Here is a 25,344-nt window from a genome sequence, read left to right as displayed (position 1 = left end):
CACCACCAATCCTCCTATGGACTCAATGTGCTTCGCCACCGCCACATTCGTTTTCTTACGCGCCCTAACGCACCATGCTTCCGCACACCTCTCCAAGTCAAATGAGGCATCATCTCAGACCATACGATTCGCACCGACGGCCAACGCAATCGCACCTCATCACAAACCTCGCACAGACGTACAATCAATGCTGCTGCCCTTGCTGTGGAAAAAGAGAAACCCTTATCCTGAGAACCACACCAAACCCAATTCAAAATAACACAACTTATGAAAACACATAGCAACTAACTAGCAGGGATGCATAAGAGGGAAAAAACAGCAACCCGAGTGAAGGAGAAAAACTAAAAAACCTACCCGGGAACCAAAGTGGTTGAGATCATGGCTACCGGGAGGAAAAATTAAAAAATTCCCTCACACCCCCAATTGTTGAACGCTAGCCGTTCAACGATTGGCAGGTAAACTACGTTTTCGGGTTGTTGCCAAGTTAGCACCTACAGCTTATCGCAACGCACATACTTCTTATACACAGCTGACTGCCAATGCACTACCAACTGAATGGACGCGGGAGATGCTCCCGCCAGTGCCGCGGACGTAGCCACACCAATCCGAAACAAGTGCGTACCATATTCTGTCGGCTTAAGACCTAACTCTACCAAACCTAGTTTAAAGACCGTGGCAAACTGAAATTTAGTGAGGGGCTTAAGGTCCGCATGTACCAACCACTGAGACCCCCCCTCTGGATGCAGCGCCATGTACTTTGAAGCTAATTGCACTGGACAGAGAGTCAAATCACTATGTTGTGCAAGTGTTACCCATTTACCCCTACCTGTTTAGTCTGTTTTAGAGAAACGTAGCTTACATAGAACCGCCGCATCTCTAAAAACCATGTCCTTGTAGAACAGCCCAGAGGAAGTGGATGTCTTATTGACTGCCACCAACTCGCTCACCCTGAAAGCACCAAAAAATGCAATAGAAAAAGCTAGCCGAAAAAGGGAAACCTCAAAATCATCAGAGGCAACCTTCCCCAGAACTGCTAAAAGATTCGACAATAACTGAACATCAACAGGTCGACGCGACTCGGCTCGAGTGGGAACACCCTTCAACCATCCCCTTAATGCCTTAACAAGAATGAAAGATTTGGTCGGATCTTGCAAACCCTTCAATTTTCAAAAGAAGGAAACACCCGCTAGAGTCGAACCCATGGAGACCCTTGATCTGCCTAGCTGATACTTTTCCCAAACAAAGGAGGAAAGCACCTCCCTCGGGGACTTACCTAACATGATCGGGAGCGCACCATGGGCGCACCAATCACGCCAAGTGGCGAAGTACGCTCGTAGAGTGGATGGAGCCAATGATTGTAGAGCCAACCTTTCTAAGCCGGCCTGATGATCTGCCACACAAACGAGGGGCACACCAAACCAACAAATTGAAAGCAAGAGAGAGCGTCAGCAATTTCATTCACAACCCCGGCACATGCCTGGCCCTAAATCTGATGTTAGTCTCCAAACATCGCAAAATTAAATGTCGGAGTAAACACAAAGCTAAAGGGGAAGACCAGCGCTGGTTGTTGATGGCATGAACAACACCAAAATTGTCACACCAAAAAACTACGTGGTGGTTACTATGTCGCGCAGACCAAAGCTCCACCGCTACGACAATCGGGAACAGCTCTAACAGCAACAAATTACTCGTCAAACCTTCTTGGTGCCAATTTAACGGCCATGGGGCAGCGCACCATTCCCCATTGAAAAAGGCCCCCAAACCAGACGATCCCGCCACATCAGTAAACGGTTGCAATTTGCTGTTAGCAACTGGTGGTGAAGGCCAAATACGCTCAGCATTGAAATGAACCAAAAATCTGGACCAAATACGCAAATCTTCTTTTATCTCCATTGAAAAGCGAACATGCTGATGCGGCCTGACCACCCCAGCAGTGGCCCTCCAAAATACCCTACCCATTGGAATTATCCGACAAGCAAAGTTAAAGGAACCTAACAGTGACTGAACCTTACTGAGCCGAATTGATTTTACCGCTAAACAGCAAGCAATTTGTTCCAGCAACTTATCTACCTTGTCTCGGGCAGCCTACAACAACCCTTGCTTAGCATATTTATCTCAATTCCTAAATATGCTAAGCAAGGAACAGGACCCTCTGTCTTTTCATGCGCAACTTGTACTCCCAGGACCTGAAACAACGCTTTCGCAGAAAAAAGGAGATCAGAACAGATATCGCTGTCTCCTGGACCTATAAAGAGAAAATCGTCCAAATAGTGAGCCACACCCCTCTGCCTTGTTCCAGCCTGGACACACCATTGTAAAAAGGAGCTGAACTTCTTAAAATAGGCACAGGAAACCGCGCAGCCCATTGGCAAACATTTATCAACAAAATAACCTGAATCTAAAATAAAAACCATAAATTTCAAAGCCTGCAGATGTATTGGCAATAAATGCAAGGCCGATTCTATATCCACTTTTGCTAACAAGGCGCCATAACCAAAACTGCGCACCAAATCCAAAGTCTCATCAAATGATTGATACACAACTCTAGAGAAAATATCTGGGATTGCATCATTGACCGAACCACCAGGGGGATATGAAAGATGTTGAATCAAACAAAACTTTCCTGGAACCTTCTTTGGAATGACACCAACCGGATATATACAGAGATCCTGCCAGAGAGGACAGGGGAAAGGACCCTCCATTCGACCCAGCAGAGCCTCCTTTCTAACTTTAACCTCTAATTCCTCAGGGAAATCTCTGGCGGAGCGCAAGTTACTAGAAGCCCTCACCATCAACGGACCATCTATAGGTAATGGAAAACCAAATTAAAAACTGTTCAACAAAAACAAGGAATCTTCCTTACAGGAGTATAAGTGATGCCATCTGATAAGAGAGGCTAAACATACGGGAGAGTTAGCCTTAACCAGTTCCCTTGGAGCCATCTCCATGGTCTTGTGGAGCCACTCCCGACCCACGTCGACAGTCCTTGGCCGGATGTTCACTCCCGCAGAGATGACAGGAGTGGCGAAAATGACAGCCCGACCCACGCGTGCAGTGGGAGTCATAGTAAGCAAAACATTTCCCTCTCGCCCATCCTGTCGTCCCTGATCTGCCGGTCGCCGAGCTCCTAAGGGCTGTGCCGGATCCAAAGGAGGCCGACGATTCTGTGACACCTCTAACCATACTTCCACGTCCTTTACCCCAAAAGGAATTACCATTTTGCCATCATGCTTCTTTCTAAACTGCGCGTTATATTCTCGCCACGCTAAATTACGAGACCGAACGAACATCACGTCTCCAGATAGCATGTAGCAAATATTAGCATACCCTTCAACCAGTTATTAAAACCACAAAAAGCGTCTTCCCCCAACACCCCCGGTCTTTTTAGCCTGTGTAAAACTTTTTTTCATGTCGTCAATGAGGGAGAAATATCTACAAACTTCCCTTTCCTAAACCTGCCTCGCACGCTTTTGCGCAACCCCCGAAGCACCGCAGTATTCGCACAATGGACTGTATCCATGCCAGCTTCCTGCTCTTTAATCCCTGTCTCTACATCCGTTCTAACAGTGCTACCTGACTTCTTGGCCAAGCGACGCGCCTCCATTCTGGCAATCTTACGCAGGCGCGCTGGTGAACCAGAAGAGTGGGAAGAATCAGAATAAGAATCAGAGGAGGAAGAACAAGTCACATCATACTCACCAGAACCAGGGGGTCCTGGAGTCGCCTTGTCCACTGCCACCTGATGAGTCCTAACTGCTTCGACTACAGCAGGCACTTCGCTCGGACCTGTCACGAGAGCCAACTGCACTGCCGACTGTTCTCCATTGCTGCCTCCTGCGACTTCAGAACCTGCAACTGGAGGAGACAGGTGAGGCACTGGTAGAGATAGAGGAACCGCAGGCGCAGGTGGGTTGGAAGGATAAAGTGGTAGGGGAGGAGGAGCCGTCAGGGTGGCTGACGCCTGTGTGGCAATAGACACTGCCGATAACAATGGATGAGAATCATTCCTATGAGAGGGGAGAAGGGGCGGAACAGGAGGTGGTACTATAGCGGAGGCGTAACCCTGCCATGGTGGTAAATATGGGTAAGACAGATAGGGCTGCTGAAAGTATGGAGAATAGGCGAAAGGGGAAGACGGAACATTAGTGGCAAAATAGGGGGCAGTAGGAAGTGCAGCAGCTGAGGAAAAAACTGGGGGTGCCACGCCCGAGCTCCATGATTCCTGGCCCCAGGACGGGCCAGCAGCTGAAAATGGGGCATGGGAGCTATAAGCGGGTGTCTGACCACTAGCAGCCGTGTACCAAGGGGGCTGAGAAAGGGTAGGCGTTGTGTAAGCACCTGATGCACCCACACTTAGAGCAAGGTGCCAACTGGTGGGGGCAAAAAGCGAGGGAGTTGTTCTCTGCAAGGGGCTGTTATGCGCTACTCCATGAGGGGAGGCTGGCCCAAAAATGGCTGCCTGAGGTAAAATGGCCACCGAGCCCGTCGCTAAGACCAGGCTGGGCAGACCACCCAGGGGCTGCTGCGCTGGTAGCCCGGAATAGGCAGGCCCCTGTCCCTGTGCCCTGCCTGGGTGAAGCCACTGGGTGGACGTGCTGCTGCGAGCCCGGATACCCGCACAGCTCGATGCCAGGGGAGGGGGACCCGGGCAGGTGAGCATGCACGGCGGGCTGAGAAAAATCAAGGGGAGATGTGCTGGGGGAACCGGGTGGCAGGAGCATACCTGCGGGGGATGCCGGCGAGATAGGCGCATGAAGCGGCATATGTGCAGGGAGATCCGGGGAAGAAGGACCCGCCAGGCACGTGACCACGCCCGCCGCTTCCGCGACGGGCGCGGAAACACATACGCCGGCAGAAGCAGCAGAAGAGAGGAGGGAGAGCAGAGGGCATGGATGATGCCCAAGAAACGGAGCGGGAGGAGGGAGACCCCGGGGAGAAGGGACCGCCGGGCACATGAAAACACCCGACGCGGCCGCAACGGGCACGAACACCGCAGCTGCTTCAGATGAGGCTGAAGAACCAGGTGAACGGGCCAGAGTGGACACACTAAAAGGGATGAGGAGGGGATGGGGGATAAAGGCCTGGAGGGGGCCAATAATAAGGGGTATGAAAATTCGGCTAACTGCCTGGGAGGGGGAGCAGAGCGCCTGGGACGAGGCATTGTGAGAAATATGTACACAATACAGATAGAAAAGGGGAACAAAAAGACACTGCCAAGATACAAGTAAAATTGACAGTTATCAAAGATACTCATCTGCTTGTGAAGATCCAGCAAAAGAGGCTGGATAGAAACTACCAGGCCAATATATGCCACAATCAAACTCCTCCTCCAAATACATGTAATTGGCTTATCACACCAGCTGACCCTAGAAACTTACCCAGCAACAAGGCTGTCATTCCTACAACATTCAGCAAAGAACCATCAGTCTTAAGGCCCCCATACATCAGAGATTGATTTCAGCAATCGTGCAATTTGCAATCGATTGTGTATAAAAATCTTTCCTATTTTCAATCGATTGTGGCAATTCTGCAATCTGCAATTGATTGAAAAAGGGAAAGATTTTTATACACAATCGATTGCAAATTGCACGATTGCTGCAATCAATCTCTGATGTATGGGGGCCTTTATTTATCCTCAATTCCATTCAGAATTCCGTCTACATAAGTTGTGCAGATCTTTTTTTGTGTCATTACTTAGTGTTTACAATACACAGAAACCATATTACTATACATAAAAATATATAATATTTATATAAATATGGTTACAGCTCGCTGGCTGCTCACATTGTACACTGGAAAGTTATTTTGTGCAAAATAAATACATTTAAACATTCACTGAGTGGCATTTCTGTGGCAAAATACAGTACCTTATCAATAAGAGAGCTCATAAGAAAATAGTCAGACTGGTTCAAGCTGACATGAATGAGAGAGTAACTCAAATAAATATAGAGTGGTATGCAGAAGAGCATCTTGGAACACACAGCACTTCCACCTTTGAAGTGGGTGGGCTAAAGAAGCAGAGAACTGCACCAGGTTCCACTCTAGCCCACTAACAACAGGAAACAGGCTGCAGTGGGCACAGGATCACCAATACTGAGCAGTTGAAGATTGGAAAAAGTTGCCTAGCCTGATGAATCTTGATTTCTTCTATGACATGCAGGTCAGACTATGGTATAAACTTAATTAATTAATGGATCTATCCTGTCTTGTTTCAACCGTTCAAGCTGGTGGTGATTGTGTAATGGGGTGGGAAATATTTTCTTGCCACACATTAGCCCCCTTAATGCCAATTGAGCATCTTTTAAATACCACACCATACCAGTATTTTTGCTGACCATGTGCATTCCTTTATGGCCAAAATCTACACATCTTCTAATGGCTACTGCAAGAGAATGCTCAATGGACCCGATTCACAGATAGACACAAATGTAGCATCTTTGCAGCTTTGAGAAAATATGCAAATGTTGCAGCTGCTGGGACTTGTATTGAGATGCCCACCTGAGGAGTCTCAGATCCACAGCTTGTGCACAAAAATGCAACCATTGGTCGCACATCAGTCAATCATCAAATGCCCTATGGTTACTCAGAATGGTCTTCACAGCTGTATATGGGATCGCAGTCTCAGTCTGAGACACTCCCTGAAAACAGTCGCTACACACCTGCATTTGGACCTCCACACCCCTATTGCCACTCACAAATGGAAAGTTTGAAAAAGGGAAGGGGACGTAACTGTTGAGCCCACAGATGAGTGTCATCGTAATACAGTACCTGTAAAAGTGCCATGCGTATGTGTTTCTAACCTAGGGTGGTACATGGAGGACCTTACAAAATTTTGCTATGTAGGCCCAGAAATGTTACCCCTGGGTTTGATGGAGTTCCAAACAATAGAGGCAGCATGAAAAAAGTTCAGGAGTTGTGAGTGAAAAGAGGTCATCAGTAAAGAGGTGTTAAGCCACGGGTGTGACTCTTGAGGGTATTAGTCCCGCAACAGCCTTGAGGGCTGATATGTCTTGGCTAGATGCGGCCATGAAGCAGCTTTGAGAGCTGATATGCTTTAGCTTGGTGGGCCTGTGGGAGGTAAGACACGATGTGACCTTTGGGCCATGCAGCAGCCTTGAGGGCTGGTATGCCTTGGCTTGCTGTGGCCTGTGGGCCGTAAGATAAGATGAGGCCTTTGGGGCATGCAGAAGTCTTGAGAGCTGGTATGCCTTGGCTAGCTGTGGCCTGTGGGCCATAGGACAAGATGCGGCCTTTGGGCCGTGCAGCATCCTCGATGGCTGGTATGACTTGGCTAGCTGTGGCCTGTGGGCCATAGGATAAGATAGGACTTTGGGCCATGCAGCAGTCTTGAGGGCTGATATAACATAGAAAGCATAACAAAAAAAAATGATAGAGTAAAAGTATTAGAAAAGTTGAGAGAGAAGAGGAGGAGCCAGGGGGTGGGGTGAGGGGGATGGAATAACATTGTCATCATATCTATGAAGGCAAATTGGAAGAAGGGGAATTAAAGTGGACAGAATAGTCCAGGGACTCCTTAAACACCAGCCAATCAAACCAAGTATCCATGTCAGGTTAGGGGCAAGGTCTTACATGGTCAGGTAGAGATCAACCCTCTGGAACCACAAAGAGGTAGGAGGCCGTACAGAAGAACCACCAGAAGCATGGGATGGATGCTCTCACTGCATTTATAAGTTCCCGGAGTAATAATTTCTTATAATAAGAAATAGACATTTCCACTAAATTAAAAAGCCAAAAATCAGGCGTATCAGGAAGTGGGAGAGCAGTAATCTTCTCCGAGATCTTACAGACTATCCATCGGAAGCCAGGCAACACCGGACAGTGTCACCAAATATGGAGCAGAGTGCCCGGCGCTTGACCACACCTTCAACAGAGATCAGAGAACATCTAGTAGAGATGTACAGGGCATCTATACCATCAAGACAAAATCTTGTACCATGTCTCAAGCACCTTTACCAAAGAGGAGCTGGCAAATGTTTGACTAAATATCTTGGACCATTGGCTTCCAGTCAACTCTAGGTTCAGTTCCTTTTGCCATGCAATGACATAAGCCTGCACAGTATCTGTGAGGCTAATGAGACAGACTTGATATAAAGTGAATATTAAATGACTAGGTGGCGTTTGAGAGATTAAAAATTAAAATAATAATAATAATTATAAATAATAGATAATAATAATTAAAATGTAAATAAAAAGTAAACATAGTGGATGGAAGATGGGACAATAACTTGCAGGACTGAATTAAAAATACTTTAGAAGGGCATAGAGGTCAATGTCAATATCATGTTACTGTAGGCCTTTCAGTGATTGTGTCGAGACTGTGATATTGCCAAATGTATAAAGATTCAAAAAGTAATGCTTTTTTGGAGTTTGGATCTTGAGAGCTCTAAGTCTCGTCAGCTTATACCATAGACTGCATGTTGCTAGCTGCTATTGGTTACATGTTTGTCTTTTTTTCAGAGAAGGCTCAGTAAAGGTCACTTGCACATGTTGGCCGTGCATGAGCCATAACTCTGCTACTTCCGAACTCAGAAGTAAAGTAATAGCATAAATGATCACCTTACATTTTACACTTTGCATGGACAGGCACCTATTGGAGTCCATGTCCCTGCAAGCCTTTTTTATTAGATTGCCCAGATAAATAATTGAGAGAATCCAGAGAATCCAGCGGCTGCCTCCTGTCATTAGGATCCAGTAGCCATGTCCTGTTCTGAGGGTTCAGTGGCTGCCTCATGTCCTGAGAATCCAGTGTCCATCTCCTCTCCTGAGGGTTCAGTGGCCACATCCTGTCCTGAAGATCCAGTGGCAGTCCCCTGTTTTGAGGAACCAGTGGCTGCCTTCTGTCCTGAGGGCTCAATGGTTGCCTCATGTCCAGAGGGTGCAGTGGCTTCTTCCTATCTTGTGGAATCAGTATCTGCCTCCTGGCCTGTATGTCCAGTAATTGCCTTACTGCTCAGTCCCTGCTGTCATCTCAGATGACTAGTAGGAAAAGGGGGTGTTTTGCCCACCGCACTGGTAAATTGTTAAAAGAATATTGGAGTAATAGAAACCATCTTAAGAATACTTTTCATAATGATGTCAAAAACAATTAAAATTTATGATGGTGGTGCCCCTACAGAGTCAATTATAACAATAATTAACAAAGAGAGTACTCTATTTGGAGGGCACTCTTTAAAGCAACATACCTGGACAATCTTAAAACTTAACTTTTAGTAAATAGATATGTCTGCTAAAACAGACTAACAAAACATAAGTGCAAAAATATATAAAAGGTGCTATAGTGTGTAATTATAAAAAGAGGGTAAAATTCCCATTGATCTTATAGCGGTGAAATATATACATGATAAAATACACAGAAATTACAAAAAAAAACCACAATAATTAAAAGATGGCTAAAATAAGCACTAGGTTATTATCAATTATGGCAATTTTGCACAATTAGTTCAGATGTATCATATATTAATCCAAAACCGAGCAGCACAGAGAAATAATAAGCAGTCAGGATAAAAAAAATTGTTTACTTGATACTGCTTCTCTCCATTTTCTAAAGTAGCATTGAATGATGAGAGAGATCTATACTTGCAATATATCCATGGAAACAATAGACAAATATCATGCCATCAAGGAAGCTGTTTGTTTCTACTTTTGGCTGTTTGCAAATAGCATAGCACAGCCAATGAGAGAATTACTAAGCTCCTACTGTCATTGATAGGCAATGGATAAAACAGTGGAGTAACAGAAATAATATGTACATTTTTGATATTTATGATTGTTACTGTGTAGTGATCAAAGTTCTATAAAAATCTCCAAAACAAACATTTGCTTTAAGTAAAATGCTTTACTTTGAATATTAGCGACACATTATGAGACAAACAGTGGTTGTCATAATATCAGAGAATGGTTATGCCTAAAACATTAAAAGGTTACACTTTAATCATTAGTAACAAATCAAAAGACCAATGGTAATTGTCATGTTTGTAGTTTCATACTCAACACTGTGTGTTTCAGTTTTATATTAATAATATTTATAAAAGCTAACAGCAAAAATGGTCTGCCTGTGTAAAATCACTATAAAGGTTCATGAGTGTCCTATGGACAGTAGTAAGGGGACTCACTGTTGTAAGTATTAACATCTACATAGAAATGAAAATGCCTTGTGCAATGATAAACTGGTTAAACAGTGGTCCTAGTTTAGAATATATAGTACATAGGGCTCTATTTATTAACATTATTTTTACTAAAATAAAGTGAAAAAGGGTGTTTTCACACCCTTTTCACATTATTTTAGTATCACCTGTAATTATTACAGGGCAATTGGAGTAGAATTCGTAAAATTCTACTCCAACCCCTAAGTATCACTTATTTTTAGTAAGCAGATCGCATTTCCCATAATTGTAATGGGAAATGTGATCCGACCAAAGTTACTAAAAATAAATTGTAAAAAAATACCAGGGAAAGCCCTGTGATAATAACGGCACCTGGAGGTTATCCTACTCCTACTCTGCTCTAAAAGGTAGAGCAGAGCCCGCAGCCGGTCCCAGTGATCAGCTGTGTGGTATAAACAGACCGCAAGCTGATACACTGCAAAAAAAATAGTAAAAAAAAAATTCACTTACATGACTCCAGGGACCGGTGGTTCGGGCTCCGGTGATGACTCCCCTCCGGTCAGCTGGTCTCCCATGCTGCACTGCGGCCCGATCATCAGGTGATCAGGTCCCAGTGCAGCATGGGATATCAGCTGACCGGAGGCATGGAAGACATCACCAGAGCACCGATAACTGCAGGTAAGTGCTATTAAGGGAGGGGGGGGTCCACGATAATGGGGGTGGGGCTTAGTGTCGGGGGCAGGGCTTAGCGCCAGGGGGTAGCAGCAGTGGACGGTTGGCGCATGCGCGGGGCACTAGTCACTGTATTTTTTTGCGAAAATACCATGACTAGTATGCGGAGGGGATTCGCAGGGACAGAGCTTTATCGCAAGCTCTGTCCCTGCAAGGGATTTGTAGTAAATCCCTGTGATATTGCATGAATTTGCAATGCGAATTCAGTCGATAATATCACACTACAATCTGTATTACAAATGCGGATTGTAGTAAATAGAGCCCATAATCACCTATATCCCTGGCAAACACATCTGAGTAGTCTGTGTATAAGGAGCTGCATGCAGTGTAATGCTAAGCAGGGTGGCAGAATAGACCTGTTAAGAATCAAAAAAGAAGAAAATACATTGAAACCTGGGGAGCTGGGGCATCCCGCTCTGCGCAGTAGAAGGGACAATGGGTGGTTCCAACATGCGTTTCGCCTGTGGGCCTTTCTTACTGTATTTTCTGCACTTGTGTTTTGTTACTCAGTTTCAGTAGACATATATATTTAATAAAAGTTAAGTTTTAAGAGTCATAGAGGGGTATTCAATATGAAAGGTTAACGTTTCATATCGGAGTTTTTTTCTGCGTAAAGGTATGGTGCGCGCTCCCGCTTATCCCCGTATTCAATATCAAATTAACGAAAACGGGAAACTCCGAAGTCGGATTTGTGTAAAGTTACGAATTTTTCCTTCAAATAATTGTAAGACCCCCCTAAAGTTGTAAAAACATGGGGGATCACTATGGGTACCCCCGTTTTAGCCTTTAATTGAAAGTCGGGGATTTAAATAGCCGCAGCAGGTGTTTTTTTCCCGACATTGAAGAAGTGATGCAGAAGAGCACTTAGGTTATTTTTTTCATTTTTTTTAAGTGGTCCCATCAAATTTGGGGTACATGAAAATGGGTACTAGCATATTTTGATGTCCCTAAAGTAAGTTTTTAAAAATTCTGCATTTGTGCACCTGCCGCTATAATTCTATTCTAGAAAACATCTGCTGCATACATGCAGAATAGCCCTGAACCTATTTGCCTATTGTTTATAATTTTTTCCCTTTTTTTTTTTTGCACCCCAATTTTTAAATTAATTTTTTGGGGTGTCCCTATTTTTTTCAAAAACTTTTTTTGACACAGTTCTTTTTTAAATGTCAATCTCAGGGGTGCAGGCTATTTTTTTTAAGCCTGCACCCCTAAACCCCAATTCTGCACTTTTTTTCGACACCTATTCAATGGTGAAAAGTTATCACCGTTTTTTATCAAAGACTTTTCAAAACTGCGATAAGTCTTTGAAATTGAATATGGTGTAAAACTAAAACAAGTGATATTAACGCAAAAATTTTAAAAAGTGCGATATTAACGCAAAAAATGATGTTATCGCACCCATATTGAATACCCCTAATAGAGTCCTCTCCTTTCCCCTCTTTGTTCAGCTCAAATGACTTCCCTTGCCTCTGGTAATATTTACAAAAAATACAGAATGTGAATGAATGACATAGAAAAAGTCAAACACATGCTATCTCTGGATGGAACAGGATAGAGCAGTAAAGCTTATTGGATACAATTTGGGGCTGGACTTATGTATGAAGTGTGTTGTAAATCAAATCAAAATTTCAGCAAGGATCTGTGTCTTTTTTCAGATGTTTTACTGTGTGCTGTGATCACTGTGGTAGAAAGATTTTTTACTTCACTTTACTACTCACCAGACAGTGTCTCATGAGAATCCAGCAGCCACAAGTGGACATTTGTAACAGGTTGCATGAGATGTTAATTGTCAGGGACCCCAGTCAGTATCCCTGATGTTTGCACTCTGACTATGGCCAGAGGCAGTCACCTTGATTGTATCGCACTAACATCAGGGCTGTAATTGTGCAGATCCCCAAGTACTGATGCAGCAAGTGCAAAGCCAAATATACTACTCACAATGAAAATTCTATTTCTCTTCCCGTTATACCACTTTACCACCACCACCACCTATGGTAATTACACAAATTGTACAAGCTCAAAATAGCCACTGTGACAATTTCACGGTGATTTGTGCAGTGCCGTTGCTCTTGCCACAAGTCTAGGAAGAAGTAAAGATAAGAGAAAATTGGTGCAGGGTGTGTGGAGGGGCCCCCTGGGCCAAGGGGCCCATGTGCACTGCAGTCTCTACACCCATTATAGATTCAGAGATGATTGGTAATACATCTGTGTTCGCAACGGCTCTCGCAATAGCGGTTGCAGGAATATGCAAATGCTAATCTCAGCCTTCACTTTGTGCTTGACGGTGCAATGTAGTGTACGAGCGTTGACACGCCTACTTCAGGCTCCGTTGTCTGCATTTGTGACGTGCGATGTAGTGCGAGCGTTGACACACCCACTTTCAGGCTCTGTTGTCTGTGCATTTGTGACGTGCGATGTAGTGCGAGCGTTGACACACCCACTTTCAGGCTCCGTTGTCTGTGCATTTGTGACGTGCGATGTAGTGCGAGCGTTGACACACCCACTTTCAGGCTCTGTTGTCTGTGCATTTGTGACGTGCAATGTAGTGCGAGCGTTGACACACCCACTTTCAGGCTCTGTTGTCTGTGCATTTGTGATGGAGATTGTAAGCACTCAGGGCAGTTTCTAGGGTCTGAGGCTCCCAGTGCGAGCAGACAAAATGCGCCCCCCCCCCCAGAAGTGGAGTGGGCGTGGCCTCATCGTGAGGGGGAGTGGTATCACAGTAAGAGAGCGTGGTCTCGAAAGACCACAGAATGTCAGCCGCTGTGACTACTGAGCCCATTGTTGGCTAACCTGTCAGATGCAAAGCACTGAAAAATATATGTAGTTAAAGGAAAGACCGACAGGATGCGCGCGCCTAAGGCGCGCGCTCAAAAAATGGGGTGTGGCCTAGCTGTCAAGCCCACGCCGCATTTGTTTGTGCATGCCTTTGGTGTGACATTTGCAGGAGTATGACCTTTTATCACACCCGTTTTTAGTCACGCTGGAGGGCGAGCCCAGCACATTGAAAATACAAGCCAGGTCCACATAAAATACACTGAAAAAGCCACTTCAGGATTACACTGCAACAAACCACTTCCACATAAAATACATTTTGAAATCCAGGACCACGTGATAAAAACACATTGAAAAAACAAGATTCACATAATACATACTTCATTCCAGCCCCCTCCCTTGCAATTCCAGCCTGACAGGTCTTAGGCTTCCCCCCCACTGGCTCTCAGGCAAAAGTGCCCATTATGCAGTGCACCCAGTAGTAGTGCCCCCTATGCCATGCCCCCATTAGTAGTGCCCCCATCAGTAATACCCCCAATAGTAATGGTCCCTATAGTAGTGTCCCCTGTATGCATTCCCCAGTATTAATGCACCCCTGCCCCCCCCAATTAATATTACACAAGCTGCACCTCCCCCCCAGGCCTCAATATGCTGCTGCAGGCAGCTTGCACCCTGCACAACTGACAGTGACATTATTTACACGCTGCACGCGCTCTCCCTCCCCCTCCCCCCACAGAGGTGCAGTTTAGTTACCTGGAAGTTGGAACCTGTTGAAGCTGCTGTGCGCTTGCCGCACTTCTATCCCGTGCCCAGTCAGTGCCGTCCAGTCCGGAAAGCAGGCGCAGCCGCCAACCGCCCAGAGAGAGAGAGAGGAGTCGAGTGCAGCAAGCAGTAGGAGGAGGTCACTCGCAGCCGGCATCCGGACAGTCTTCAGTGCGGCTGATGTGTGTGCCGCCCCGCCCCTTCCTATCATGTGACACCCAGGAGGAGAGGAGGGAAGGCGGCTATTGGGTGTGCGCATGAAGTTACTATAGTGCCACCCGGCGAATCTTGCATTGAGGGCGGAGCGCCCCGTGCGATTGCACGGGTCGCCCGCCCCTAGAAACGGCCCTGTAAGCACTCCAACATCGATGCACCATTGACATTTGCAATAGCCTAGGGTCTACTCTAGCTACTCTCCTCAATTCAACTAAACATGGCCTCTGAAGGACTGGAATGCAGCAGCGTATCCAGATACACTAGTGACACTCCCATAACACGGTCATGAAAGTGTCCCTTTTTGCATTCACTTTACCTCATCTCCCAATCTCCACCCTGAAACGCTCATGGATCACAAACCCATTGTGATGTATTAGTGATGCCGTATGCATAGGACACTTGGTTTTGTGTGTGCTCAGTAAGGGATTTGTGGACTATTTGCGCATGCATAGTAGCAAAACATCACTCAACTGCGTAAACAATGCTACTGTGTCCATCTCTGATTAAGGCCCAAAGACCCTATTACTAACACTGTGTCATCACAGCTAACTATATATCATAAACTCCTGCAGCCACCACTAAAGTATATCAATAAGGGTGTGTGCAACACTGCCCAGCATTACCCCATGCGTTCCTGGCTGCAACTGGAGATAATGCATTGTGTACCTGCTGCATACTGATATCTGTGTGTTACTCTGCACCAGTGGAGGCTCCAGAGTTGGGACTGGAGCACAGTTTAAAATTCAAATAGGGGAGCCACACCAACTGCCACCACAAACGCTGCCAAACATTGCTTGGCCGGGACTTACTGGCAGTTTGGTGTGGTTCCCCTATTTGAATTTTGGACACTTGTACACACAGCACGATGTGCAGATATGTCACAGACATATCGTCTCTACACACTGGGTGACGAACACACGATATATACCAACATAGCGCCACCTGTGTATGAACAGTCTCTATTCCTGTTTGTTGTTATATGTTTTAGTAGGTAAGGTGATGCCTAATTGAGATTGTGCTTTCACAAATTGGCAGCTTTTGCGCACAAATCAGCTTCCTCTACCACTGTTTCTTGATAGTATTACTTTAAATTAGGGGTGTGCACCGGCCACTTTTTGTGTTTTGGTTTTGGATCTGGATCTTACTTCGTGTTTTGGATCTGGATTGGTTTTGCCAAAACCACCCTTCCGTGTTTTGGGTTCTGGGTTTTGTGTTTTGGATCTGTATTTTTTTGAAAAAAAGCATAAAAACAGCTAAAATCACAGAATTTGTGGGTTTTTCTGCTCCTATGCTATTATTAACCTCAATAACCTTAATTTCCACTCATTTCCAGTCTATTCTGAACACCTCACACCTCACAATAGTGTTTTTATGTCCAAAAGGTTGCACCGAGGTAGCTGGATGACTATGCTAAGAGATACGAGTGGGCGGCACAAACACGTGGTCCATCTAGGAGTGGCACTGCAGTGGCAGACAGGATGGCAGTTTGAAAAACTAGGCCCCAAACTATACATAATTCAAAGAAAAAAAAGAGGTGCAAGATGGAATTGTCCTTGGGGCCTCCCACCCACCCTTATGTTGTATAAACAGGACATGCACACTTTAACAAACCAAACATTTCAGCGCCAGGGTCTGCCACACGACTGTGGCTGAAATGATTGGTTCGTTTTGGCCCCCACAAAACAAGCTGGCAATTAATCTGTCCCTGCACAAACTGGCTCTACGGAGGCAAGATGTCATCCTCATCCTCCTCATCCACCGATTCCTCACCCTATTCAGTGTGTACATCCTCATCCTCACAGAGTATTAATTCGTCCCCGCTGGAATCCACAACCACAGGTCCCTCTGTACGTTCTGGAGGCTGGTCTCCCTGGAAGAGTTGATAATTCATTTTATGAACATCATCTTCTCCACATTTTGTGGAAGCAACCTCCTACGCCTTTCGCTGACAAGGTTCCCGGCTGCACTAAACACTCTTTTGGAGTACACACTGGAGGGGGGGCAACTCAGGTAAAATAGAGCCAGTTTGTACAGGGACCTCCAAATTGCTTCTTTTTCCTGCCAGTACAGGTACGGACTGTCTGACATGCCTACTTGGATGCTGTCACCGATGTAATCCTTTAACAGACAGACGCACGCTTGTCGCTGCTGCTTTGAGGATGCAAGTGCGGCTACAGCCCACACAATTCACAAAGACGAAAAAAAAGAAGAATATTTTTATTGTTTGTGGAGCGCACTTTGAGGGTTACACCACCCTTTAACAGACAGACGCACGCTTGTCGCTGCTGCTTTGAGGATGCAAGTGCGGCTACAGCCCACACAATTCACAAAGACAGAAAAAAGAAGAAGAATATTTTTATTGTTTGTGTAGCACACTTTGAGGGTTACACCACCCTTTAACAGACAGACGCACGCTTGTCGCTGCTGCTTTGAGGATGCAGGTGCGGCTACAGCCCACACAATTCACAAAGACAGAAAAAAGAAGAATATTTTTATTGTTTGTGTAGCACACTTTGAGGGTGTCACCACCCTTTAACAGACAGACGCACGCTTGTCGCTGCTGCTTTGAGGATGCAGGTGCGGCTACATCGCACACAAGTCACAAACACATTAAAAAAATAGTTTTGTTTTTTTTGGAGCACTTTGAGAGTTACACCACCCTTTAACAGACAGACGCACGCTTGTCGCTGCTGCTTTGAGGATGCAAGTGCGGCTACAGCCCACACAATTCACAAAGACAGAAAAAAGAAGAAGAATATTTTTATTGTTTGTGTAGCACACTTTGAGGGTGTCACCACCCTTTAACAGACAGACGCACGCTTGTCGCTGCTGCTTTGAGGATGCAGGTGGAATCTAGACGGGATTTGGAACCGGGGACACACTACCTCCATCAATTGTCTAAATCCCACTGCACTAATGGCGGATACCGGACGCACGTCTAACACCAACATAGCAGTCAAGGCCTCAGTTATACGTTTTGCTTCAGGATGACTGCTGTCGTACTTCATCCTCATCGCTAGGGACTGTTGGAGGGTCAATTGTTTAGTAAAAGTAGTGATGTTCCTACTTCCTCTCTGGGATGATGAACAACTCCCAGCAGCAGCAACAGCACTAGGAGGAAGTGGTTCTTGATCTTTCCCTATTTTATTTTTATCGGAGAAAGTTTGGTCCTCCATTTATGTTATATTGATATATACGTGCGTCTAAAGCGCACACAAATACAGAAAATATTTTTTTATTTTTGCTGGAGAGTAGTGCACTTTGTGGGTTACACCACCCTTTAAGAAATGAGCCAGCCGGCTCTTTACTTATGGGACACAGGCGCACGCTTGGCGCTGCTCCTTTGTTGATGCACGTGCAGCCACAGTGTACACAAGTCACAAACACAGAAAATATTTTTTTTTTTGGTTTGGACTGGAGTGTACTTTGGGGGTTACAGCACCCTTTAACGGTCAAGCCAGCCGGCCCTTTACTTATGACACAGGCGCACGCTTGGCACTACTTTGTTGATGCACGTGCGGCTACTGCGCACACAATTCACAAACACAGAAAATAATTTTTTTTTTAGTTTGGACTGGAGTGTACTTTGGGGGTTACAGCACCCTTTAACGGTCAAGCCAGCCGGCCCTTTACTTATGACACAGGCGCACGCTTGGCACTACTTTGTTGATGCACGTGCGGCTACTGCGCACACAATTCACAAACACAGAAAATATATTATTTTTTTAGCACTTGGGGGGAGCACCCCTGATGGACAGAGCACCCCCTGGACAACACTACAGCACCCCTTTAGGACTGGGACACTGCACAGGACTTTGGAGTGGACACAGCCCCTATGGAGAAGTGACTGCACAACACAGTCCAGCCAGCCCCTATGGACTTTGAAGTAGTGGACACAGCCCCTATTAACAACAGCAGCACAGCACAACACAGCCAGCCCCTATGGACTTTGAAGTAGTGGACAACAGCAGCACTACACTACACTACACAGCCCTCTTCACTGTCCACAGCCGAGTGAGAAAATGGCGCCGACGCGGGTACCTTATATAGGATCCAAAACCCGCGAGACTCGGAAGGCGGGATGATGACGTTTTGCCTCGATTTCAGATCCGAGTCAGGCGGGAAAAGTCGAGCCTGATTCGGATCGGACTCGGATCGGGGGGGCTCGGGGGGGTTCGGATTTCAGAAATCCGAACCCGCTCACCCCTACTTTAAATACACGATATATAGGCTGTTCAATTGAGAAACCAATATGTTGGCCAGTGTGCACCCAGCATTAGGCTTTAGGACTAATTATAGAGATTGTTTAATTCTGTAAGTACTTCAGCTGCTCAGTGGCGTCCTCAGCTCTACTCTACCAACAGATCCAACTATCACTCCTGAAACTCCTCCATTTTCAATAAACTTTATTAAAAATTGCACTGGCCTCTACGCTCTCTTTAAAAATAATGACTTATTTTAATGGGATATCATAAATTAGAGACAGTTAGTGACGGGTAGTGACGCAGACCAGAATGTGGAAATCTGCACATCATGGGGAGAGAGAGCCTGAGTGAACAGGGAAGACGGTAACTAGAACAACCTGAATTGCAAAGTGGCCCAGCCTCCAGAGGGACAGCACCAGAGTGAGTACCAAAAATCTGTGCGTGAATAATGTATTGAAGTTCAACAGTCACTTAACAGAGATTGGGCTCTATTTACTACAATCCGCATTGGTCATGCAGATTGTAGTGTTATATTTCCGAGTGAATTCGCATTGCGAATTCAGGCAATATCACAGGGATTTACTACAAATCCCTTGCAGGGACAGAGCTTGCGATAAAGCTCTGTCCCTGCTAATCCCCTTCGGAGCCTTATCACAGGGCTTTCCCCGGTATTTCTTTCACATTTATTTTTAGTAACTTTGGTCAGATCACATTTCCCATTACAGTTATGGGAAATGCGATCTGCTTACTAAAAATAAGTGATACTTAGGGGTTGGAGTAGAATTTTACGAATTCTACTCCAATTGCCCTGTAATAACTATAGGTGATACTAAAATAATGTGAAAAGGGTGTGAAAACACCCTTTTTCACATTATTTTAGTAAAAATAATGCTGATAAATAGAGCCCTTATTGTCACACTGACTTGTACTTGAACTGTGCACTTAGAAAGGAGGAGCACAATAGTACATTTCTACTACTGTACTGCAAAGAGTTTATATTGTGACTAAAGAGTTAGGAGCAAACCAGTGACGTGCGGTGAGGTAAATGGCTGGGAAAGCACTGGCTAGTATCAGAACCATCTTTAGATGCCCACATCGGTTACACCATCAGAACTTGCACTGGCCCCATGCTAGGTACAGATTCTCCATCAGAGTATGGCCTCCAATGTGAGTGATTAAGTATCTGTGTATGCAACCACTTCAGCGACAGGTCCGCAACACTCCCATAATACACCCATAAGACAGACCATTTTCAGTCACTGTCTAGGAATGCCCAGCACATGTCTAGTACATTTGTGATACCATGTGTCTCAATCGCAGCTGCGCCTCTCTACATGCTGTACACACAGTGTAACACAATTGCTGCATGAGTTGCTTGTCTTTGCGGATGTGCAGTAGCAAAAGATTGCTCAATTCTTTGGACACCAGTGACTCACAATTAGACCCCGGGAGCTGTAAAAGGGCTTTATGCACAGTGTCCAGAGGAAAGGATCTAACGTTTTTTGCTATCATCCTATGGGGGCATTGCACACATGGAGACATCTCACAGCTGTTAAGTACAAAAACTGGCGTCGTTAGCCGCAAACACATAGAACGTATAAAATTTGAAAAGAGTGTGTGACACATAGGGGCTGCTCCGTAGCTACATCCAATGATTTGCGTACAACTCCGATCTGCACTGCGCATGTGCAGATCTCCTTCTGCAAGCTCACTTGTACTGCTTGGACGGCACAGCCTGAATGACAGGCTGCGGTTATTTGTGGGCGGGAAGAGGGCATTCTATGTCCCCTGCATTGTACTACAAGTCTCACCATGGTAGCACCTCTTATAATGTTTAAAATTAGGGCATGCAGTCCAAGCCCCCTCCCCTTTTCCACGTTGTGTCACATACCTGCAGCAGGACCCATTGTAATAGTTGAGTAGAGTGGGAGAGACTGGTATACTGTGTTTGGGACAGGGTCGATGTTTAGGAAGATATTTGGGGCAGAGTAGTAGTTTGAGTAGAGAGGGAAGTGCTAGATATACTGTACATGGTACAGAGAAGATATTTTGGTAGAGAGAGATGTACTAGATACATGGGCCTGAGCAGTTTGAGTAGAGGTACTAGATATTTGGGACTAGTAGTTTGGGTAAATGGAGAGCCTTTTCCAGGCATCCCAGACACAGTCTGGCCATGACCCTATAGACGGCGATGACGCAGCGGCATAGACATCATTAAAAGTAGGAGTGGTTATGCTGTCTGTCTAATTTTATGGATCAAAGGGATGCATATATTAAGAACAGAACATCGCAATTTCTTAAAAATTAAAGATTCTATTTTTTGTAATCTTTCTTGTACCTGGATGTAAAACTGAGATTATAGTTTTAAATTGGGTGTTCATTAATGTAAATCCTTAATAAGGAGTCGCTATTCATTTTATCAATATTTTTGCACTGTAGTAATCTTTTTGAAATCAGTAAACCTAGGCACGTGTCAAGAATAAATTTGAACTGATCACAAAGAGAGAGACAATGATCAAGCAACTTCCCAAATCATTTTTCAGAACATATTAATGTCTCACACATCTCGCGTATGAATATGTTTTTAAACTCATACTCTGTCGACTGGATGCAATAATATATTTCTATTGGGTTCCAAAACACAAGTATCCTGATTACAGGATTAGGTAGTGTTTTATTTTTAGCAGAAGGCAATAAAAAGGTTGTAAAACCAATTAGTATATAGTATATACACACTTCTTTCGATGAGGGGCAAGGCAAAGAAACCATTTAAAACTTATGGAATTAATGTTGAAATTTGTCTGCTACTTAGATGCCATTGATATTGTAGCTATCCCCAAGACATCAGTTACATAAAAAGTATGACAGTTTTCTGTTTCTGGTTTTCTGTTTATTTTAAGAAACTGATGCGCAATTGTATTTCTGTTATGTCATTTTGTTACCCCTTTTATATAAGCATTCTGACTTTCTTCCTCATTTTTCTACTCCATTTAATAATGTCATGTCTTTGAGTTCTTAAAAATTAGACAATGATTATTATGATGCTACATTTAAGGCAGATACTTATTTGGTTTACAAGAACTTGGATTAAATTAGTTTAGGATGGTATTTTCAGATAAATACAGCGAGTAACTGAATAATTCTTCTTCAGTGTCAGCTTTGGAATCAAATAGCTCCCAACTGTCATTTTTCAAACACAGCCTGTGAGATGACAGTTGGGAGCTGATTGGCTGGCACCTTATCACTTTCTTATCACTTTTCTCTCTGTCTCCTAACACTGCTTAGTAAATAGACCCCTTAGTGATGACAGCACTTGATAGTTAATGGTGACTGTAAAATTAAAATTTGGGATAGTATATTAAAATGTAGGCAGACCAGGTATGTTTTTTTTTAAATTAACTCTTTCACACCCCCATACCACACATGGTCAAGGGAGGCTTGTCATGATAGCCATCCTTGGCATACTGTATGTAAGAATTCACTTAGTTGAAGTGGATACTAAAGTGTATTTTTTTAATTAAGTGTCAAGAAAACACCACAGATTGTTGACTGGCTGTACACACCAAATTATATATATATATATTTTTTAAAAGTTATGGAATTGTGCAATTGTATCTTATTTCCAGCTCAAATAAATGTATTAGCACATATTTTGCAAACCAGTTAACAGACCAAGTGAAAAACTTATCCCAGAACTCCATTAATACATTTTTCAAGACATGGCGCTACTCATTGTTGCAAGTAAAAAATGTCCTGATATTTAAAAGTAATTATGATCCAAATAAGCTAACACATTAAAAAAAGCTTCATCTTACCTCATTGTCTCTTTCCAGCTCCTGTAGAACAGGAAGGCTATATTCCAATCATTTATATAGTACCGGCATTTGAAAATGGAGTAATATGATGGCAGAATTAAACTACTGTTTAATATCAGCAGAACCTTTATATAGTTAGTTATATAAATGTATCCACCTTTTGGTGCTGTGCAAAGGTAAAGTACAAAAACCCAGCTGAATAAGTTTACAATTTCTTGCTATTTAGGGAGTTGAGTGGAATCTTCAAACTGTTCCATGAAATATTCACCACACTCTGCAAAATCACGCAGGTAAAATTTGACCTTAGCGGCTCATGTGGCGGCTCAAGGCATGGGCTAGCAGGGCCATCCTCGGAACGCCATCGCCTAAAGGGAGCAGCCCTGCGCCCTGCCTGAACATAACCTGCATGGCTCTGGAAAAATCCTCCACCCCCTGCTGGGGTTATTGATACATGCTCAGGGGGAGGGAAGGGGCGAAAGCGCAGCACAGGATGGCTCTGGGCACTGAGAAACCTAGCGCTGACCCTAACGCTGACCCTGAGTGGCACAACAGCATAAATTGCCCATCCTTGTCCCAGATTTATTCATAGAATAGAAATCTGTGAAATTAAGTTTACAATTATAGTGTGGAATAGCAAAACAAAAGTAGAACTGGAAAATGTTATCACTGTTCACTGATCAGTGCAAAATCTCACCAAAATGTTGCTGTACTCTTCTAGGCAGCCTTAAGCTCCATGCTCCTGTACATACAGTATGCTGGGACTGTGGTATTATAACTGGCTGCTGTGATAAGTCAGCCCCAGTGCTGCTGTCTGCACATGTTATGTTCTCCCATTAGATCATTATTTCATTAAACATACAGTAATTGCCTTTATCTCATTGTGGTGTCGGTTCAGGGTGTGTTTGTTAATGTTTACATGTACGTTGCAAATACATGCGATTAGGGTGTATATGTTATACGAGATTGTGATACAGGCTGCTCAGTATTTTTCTTATGTCTCCAGGGCAGGGTTAGTTTGGTTGGCTCAGTGTCACACACAGATGTGACTCTTTACCCTGCAAACTTACACCGTGACGGCTGAGGAGGAGGAAAGGAAAAGTATAAAATAGAGAAAAAAAAATGAAAACACACATTCTTCCAACCCCACATTCACACACAGACACAGGAGCTGAGAAGCCACAGACAGCACAACCAGAAACTTTATCCAGTGTAGCCAAGTTTTGAACGCTTAACATTTCTCTCTTTGTACTGTCAGTATTCCACAGCTTATTTCCCTCCCACCGCCTTGTTCATGGAGCAGTGTCTGGACTAGCTGGGCTGATAAGGAAGACACAGCAGAAAGGGCAGGCTTACCAAAGTCTTCAAGTTCTCACTACTGTCCCCATGTGACAGCTCCCCCCCAATCCCTTCCCAACTTCCAATTCATAAACTAAGCAGAATGATCAAATCTTATGTTTAGAGAGCTAAACCAGGCTTAGAGACTCCACTACTGAATCATAAAAAAGATAAGTGTCTTTTACACAGCATAAACTAACTGGTCCAGCGAAAGGAAGGGACAGAAATGTGACTAGAGCTGATCTGCTTCAGATCCTTTTTAAGTCACACTAGGTAGAGTAAATATACAAGCAGAGGGGATTACTGTGCTTCCCTCCCATCCTTTACTTCATACTCCCCTCTCTCTCTCTCTTTTTCGCTCTCTCTCTCTCTCTGCCCTGATGCAGTTGGATGTCTTCAACTTTTCCTCAACTTTTTTTTTAATGGCAGAAGTAAGTCCTGCCTCCCTCACCGATATATTTGGCTTTAAAATAGCTGCTGAATGAACAAAATACCTGAAGATAAGTGACAAGATTGCCCAGGAAGAAAAAGAGGAGAGTTTATTGACAGGAGAAAATTTGGGACAGATACTGACAGACTCTTCCTGCCCCAGCTACTGAGAAGAAACCAAACACAGGAGTTTTGTGAAAGTTAGAAGGAGCATGCCGTCATGGTAAGCAACTCCCTCACAATAACATGCATTATTGATCTGCCTCACTGTCTGCACTATATACACATGTATTGTGCATACAATTCCTGCATGTGCATTTACTGTATATATTCATATATTTAATGAGTGCAATTATTTTCTTTTTATTCACTAATGGTATCTGTATTGCCTACAAGGTACAATCACATGGGCAAATTAAACTATATAATGGGGATGCAATTATTTATTGTAAAAACAGAGCTGTAGGAAATACTGTAGGATTTTATTTATTATTATTTATTTATTTATTACCAGTTATTTATATAGCGCACACACATATTCCGCAGCGCTTTATAAGGGGTGGCTATTAATAATGATGCTACCTATGGCACTATACTTGTATATACAGCTATGAAACCCATTAAAGAGTTGCTTCTTACATTTTATGCTATTTCAGGAATAGACTACAGCATGTGAAATACACACATATCACAATCTATAGTTTTTATACCAAAAAACTATGTACTTACACGAATGTGATACATATAAACTTCAACATTGTTTCCGCTTACATCTGAGAAATAATTTTAAACATATGGCTCAATATTTTCCATACATTTGCTGGTCAATTGCAATGATGTGCTCCAGCTTCACTTTCCTGCTCCTAAAGTTTCATACACAAGCCGGCAAGTGGCAGCACATTTTTGCAAGTGAAGTTAACCGTCTCCAGCAGGGCTGGCTTATGTATGTGT

The 25,344-nt window shown here is 44.1% G+C and overlaps 1 protein-coding gene and 1 long non-coding RNA gene across 2 annotated transcripts in view; one reads left to right on the top strand and one right to left on the bottom strand.

Annotated features, from left to right (window-relative positions):
• Positions 1-4,817, bottom strand: part of LOC148477028 (uncharacterized) — a 31,007-nt gene extending 26,190 nt beyond the window's left edge. The window contains exons 1-2 of the long non-coding RNA XR_015872577.1: positions 4,724-4,817; positions 3,700-3,855 (exon numbers count right to left, since the gene is read on the bottom strand). This is a non-coding gene — a long non-coding RNA (uncharacterized LOC148477028). The remainder of the gene's footprint in view (positions 1-3,699; positions 3,856-4,723) is intronic.
• Positions 4,818-4,933: 116 nt separating this feature from the next.
• The window catches only part of BNC2 (basonuclin zinc finger protein 2), a 664,637-nt gene continuing 644,226 nt past the window's right edge, over positions 4,934-25,344 (top strand). Inside the window, exons 1-2 of the mRNA XM_088457326.1 lie at positions 4,934-5,023; positions 24,439-24,616. Coding sequence (XP_088313452.1) covers positions 24,614-24,616 — 3 coding nt within the window. The 5' untranslated portion in view covers positions 4,934-5,023; positions 24,439-24,613. The remainder of the gene's footprint in view (positions 5,024-24,438; positions 24,617-25,344) is intronic.

The sequence above is a fragment of the Taudactylus pleione genome, unplaced genomic scaffold (assembly GCF_031769625.1).
Source record: "Taudactylus pleione unplaced genomic scaffold, aTauple2 ptg000757l, whole genome shotgun sequence".
NCBI classification, from domain to species: domain Eukaryota; kingdom Metazoa; phylum Chordata; class Amphibia; order Anura; family Myobatrachidae; genus Taudactylus; species Taudactylus pleione.
Note: the sequence above shows the minus strand (reverse complement) of the source record. Positions and strands in the feature narration are given on the sequence as shown.